The sequence below is a fragment of the Epinephelus moara genome, chromosome 14 (assembly GCF_006386435.1).
Source record: "Epinephelus moara isolate mb chromosome 14, YSFRI_EMoa_1.0, whole genome shotgun sequence".
Lineage (NCBI taxonomy): Eukaryota > Metazoa > Chordata > Actinopteri > Perciformes > Serranidae > Epinephelus > Epinephelus moara.
In genome coordinates this window covers 7,026,952-7,031,326 of record NC_065519.1, presented here as the reverse complement: position 1 = coordinate 7,031,326, position 4,375 = coordinate 7,026,952, and the positions used below count along the sequence as shown (strand labels likewise).

Sequence of the window (4,375 nt, the reverse complement as noted above, 5' to 3'; positions counted from 1 at the left end):
TTAGGTATTTAAACTCAGATAAACTATCTTCTTACAATTAGTTTCAGGTTTAAACGGGACAGCTACCCTAAAATCAAAGTACATATTTCCCTTATACCTGTAGTGCTATTTATCAGTCTAGATTATTTTGGTGAGAGTTGCAGAGTGTTGGAGATATTGACTCTAGAGATGTCTGCAAAACCAATTTCCCTAAGGGGACAAATAAAAGCATCTACCTATCTCTCCAATATCAGGGGACAAGACGGCACTCTGTTTGTGGTGCTCAAAGTGTTAAAAATAATAATAATAACAATAATAATAATTTCTTAAAAACTCAACAGCAGTGTCTATTTCCAGACATCATAACCAGGTTATTCAAGACAATCCACAGACCTTGTTGTGAGCAGTTTCATGTGGGAACTATTTTCTTTCTACACCCGCCAACCATATCACTGTTCAGAGGGAAGTGTGCATCTACTCATGGATGAGAGGCTCGTGCCTGTGACAGTGCCACATGTGAACATTTATGGTGTCCTCCTCAACTGTGCTGTAACATTAGCTTGCCCAGTGGTGCTAGGTGAGCTAGCATTAGATGCACACTTCCATCTGCACGGTGGCATTGGCAGGTGTAGTTCAGGAGCAAGAAAATAGTTCCCACATGAAACTGCTCACAACAAGGTCTGTGGATTATCTTGAGTAACTAACACTACCGGTAATGATTTGGGGATGAACTGTTCCTTTAAGTGTTGGATGACAAACAATCTTGTCAAGAATTTCAAAATCAAACTTCAGATCAGATATTAAAAATTTCTCACTTTTTAGTGCTGCCAGTACAGAAAGATCATTCAAGTTCTGTAAGTAGCAAACAGTTCATGAATGCAGGTGGGAGTGATGGCCTGTAGGGGGACCCACTGCACCACTTTGACTCCCATTTGAAGTTACACTGACAGTAAAGACTTAGTGAAACTCAAAGGATCACATCATATGATTCACTGACACTCCCACCTGCAGCTCTTTCTATCCGTGTATCTATATTAGACTGGCAGTTTGTGTCGAACAGAACATGAATATCATCATCTTCATCTATATGCTGTGGACGTTAGGTAGTTTACATAAAATCAACTGTGCACTGTGATTTAAAAATTAAAAATGTTTTTGGCTTCATGTAATACTTTATCATTGTAAAAACAATTAGGTATAAGGTAACAAAAAATGTTTGTGTATCCTTCATTGTTGTACACAGGTCTAATTGATGGAAGTGATGTCACCCAGACTGACATACTGTGGAAAGACAAGAGTGACCATGCAACAATGAACTGCAGCCACACAAAGGGCTCTTCGTACTACGAGATGTACTGGTACAGACAGCTGCCAGGAGAAACTATAAAACTACTGGTGCTCACAAGATTCGGCAACGAAGAACATGACTTTGGAGGTTTAGGCAAAGAAAAATTTGAAGCCTCCAGGTCTGGCACGGAGAGTGGGACATTCACAGTGAAGAATCTGGAGCCAGAAGATAAAGGATTGTATTTCTGTGCTGTTTCAACACAGTGCTACAGACACACTTCACAGCTGTACAAAAACCCCTGTGCACTGTTCGCACCGCTGGTTCTAAAACTAATTATATGCCGTACTGTAGGGGGACCTCATGTACCACATTTTCTCCCAGTTAGACTTTGATCACACCCCACATGAACACTCCCATGTTACACCTGCAAATCTTTATCTCTGTGACTACACTGACAGTTATGCGTTTGACTCTGACATTGTGAACATGATCATCATCACACATGGTCTCATCTGCTTGTTACTGTTTTTGTTCTGGATAAAAGGTAAAGTACAAAAAAGATCAGCCAATGCAGAACTGACTAAAACATCTATTAGAGGTATAATAACTAAAGTTCAGAATCACTGTAAATGTTTTGCTGTACACTTGTTAAAATATTAAATTCTGGTAATGTTAACTGTTTTTCACACAGGTTTAACTGATGGAAGTGATGTCACCCAGACTGACACACTGTGGGAGAAACAGGGTGACAATGCAACAATGCAGTGCAGCCACACAAAGGGTGTCCAGCATTACCAGATGTACTGGTACAGACAGCTGCCAGGAGAAACTATGAAACTAATAGTGTACACGCAACTAGGGATGTCCCGATCCAGCTTTTTCACTTCTGATCCGATACCGATATTACAGCCTTGAGTTTTGGCCGATACCGATCCGATCCAAGCGCGTATTATACATATTCACTTATTTTGTTGTCAGTCATGTTAGAAAAGGTTTGATCAAGCGATATTACTCTAACAAGAACAACTACTTAATCGGGTTAGTTAGAATGATCCACAACAGTTGGTATGAGAAACTGACCCGTTTATTGTTAACAGGGTTAAATAAACAAACTTTAAACTTGAACATTAACATTAAATAAAAAATATAGCTGGTTTGCTTTGGCTGCTTTGGCCCCTTAATAAATAGAAAATAAATCAACACAAGAAATCTTTAAAATGTCTAACATTGAAATTAAAATAGCAGCAAGACTCCACACACTTGTGCTTTGGCCCCCTAATAAATTAAAAAAAAAGATTAACACCACAAGACATTGTTGACATTTAACAAGTGTCAGTGCCAGCCTGGTGCACAGGCACACAATATTGTACAACTGTTTAAACAAGCAATAGTCCATCCATGGCTCCAATTTCAATAATTGTGCTCAAAACAATGCCATCAGTGCTCTTTACTTAAACAGTAAGAGTGTAAACCAAATAAAAATATCACTCTCAAAAAAAAAAAAAAAGATCAGAAAGCAAATACTCAGTTAACTAAGTTGACCACTACTCTTCCTACCCTTCCCTCCGTGTGTGTCTGCCGTCTGCACGCTGGCCTGGTGGATTGATAGTAAGTGCTGGAGCGGATCACTGGAATGGACTGCTTGAATCGCGGAGCACTGGGCTGGCCAGAAAACCTGGATCGGACTCCATGAAAAACTGGATCGGAGTTCTTGGATCGGCATTTTTCCATGCAGTCTGATCCGATCCACGTTTTTTGCTAATATCGGCAGCTGATAGACATCCCTACACGCAACTCCTCATAGATCATGATTTTGGAGATTCCAGCAAAGATAAATTTGCAGCCACCAAGCCTGACGCTGAGAGTGGGACATTCACAGTGAAGAATCTGGAGCCAGAAGATAAAGGATTGTATTTCTGTGCTGTGAGTCAACACAGTGATACAGACACATTCAACAGCTGAACAAAAACCCCAAAACACTGCTGGTACATCTATTAGTGAGTCTATTAATCTACTGTACTGTAGGGGGACCTCGAGTACCACAAATTCTCTCAGTTACACTTTGATCAAATCCCACACGATATACTAACATAAACACTCCCACCTGCAACTCCTTATATCTCTGTAACTACACTGACAGTAAAAAGGTGAAGTACAAAAAGATCAGCACATTAGCACATCAGCCGTAGTGTTGGTAAATATCTGTTAAACTTAAAAACAACTCCACAAAGCCCTCAATGATCCCACTTACAGTATTTTTCACACCAGCAGGGGGCCACAGACCTTAACAAATGAAATAAGGATATCAACCTACACTCCCATTGTCTCATTAAACTCTAACAGTGACACACTCTCCACAAGCACTGAGCTGACGGCACTGGAAAGGAAAGCTAACACAGTGTCAGATCTAAACTTCTTTAACATGATATTTGGGGTCTTTATATTCTGTTTTCTTCAGCTGCCAGGAAATAATGGTGAGAGACACAAGATAATTCCAAAAAGACTCCCGACACTGCACAGCTAATAATTTGTGAATTTAACATTTTGTCTGCTTTTCCCACAGGTGCCTCTCACAGCAAGAGTGTCTTCCAAACACCTCCTTTTGTCATGAAGAAAACTGGTCAATCTGTTGCCAGAGAAATCAACTGTTCTCACAGCATAACCAATTATGATGTCATCCTCTGGTACAAACAGGACCAACATAAAGCTCTGAAGCTTCTGGGATATCTGAATGTAAATATACAGAATGTGGAGAAGGACATGAAAGGAAAAATCAGCTTTGATGGAAATGGTCAGACACATTCACGCCTCAACATTTCTGATCTTGCATTAAATGACAGTGGTGTGTATTTCTGTGCTGCCAGTCAGCACAGTGCTGCAGATTCCCCTCACGTCAATACAAAAACTCTCCTTTATCTGTCTGCAGAGAGACAACATGTTGAGTCTCTCCAACACCTGCAGCTTTGAAGACTTCAGTCAGTGTTATGACACCAGTGTGACAAAAATACTGACAACACATTCTGTGTGACACTGTTTGAAACTAAGATTCTTTAAGCATTCACAGTTATCATAATTAATATAGAAGAATAAAGAAAGAATAAGAAGCTG

General features: G+C 40.0%; 2 gene segments (V, D, J or C); both read left to right on the top strand.

Moving 5' to 3' along the window:
* The first annotated feature begins 459 nt into the window (after positions 1-459).
* On the top strand, positions 460-3,229 carry LOC126401142 (immunoglobulin lambda variable 1-40-like). The segment is given in 3 exon segments: positions 460-556; positions 1,223-1,513; positions 3,072-3,229. Coding segments are annotated over 3 exon segments (546 nt in total).
* A 444-nt stretch (positions 3,230-3,673) lies between these two features.
* LOC126401297 (T cell receptor alpha variable 13-1-like) lies at positions 3,674-4,284 on the top strand. The segment is given in 2 exon segments: positions 3,674-3,741; positions 3,831-4,284. Coding segments are annotated over 2 exon segments (456 nt in total).
* Positions 4,285-4,375: the final 91 nt, after the last annotated feature.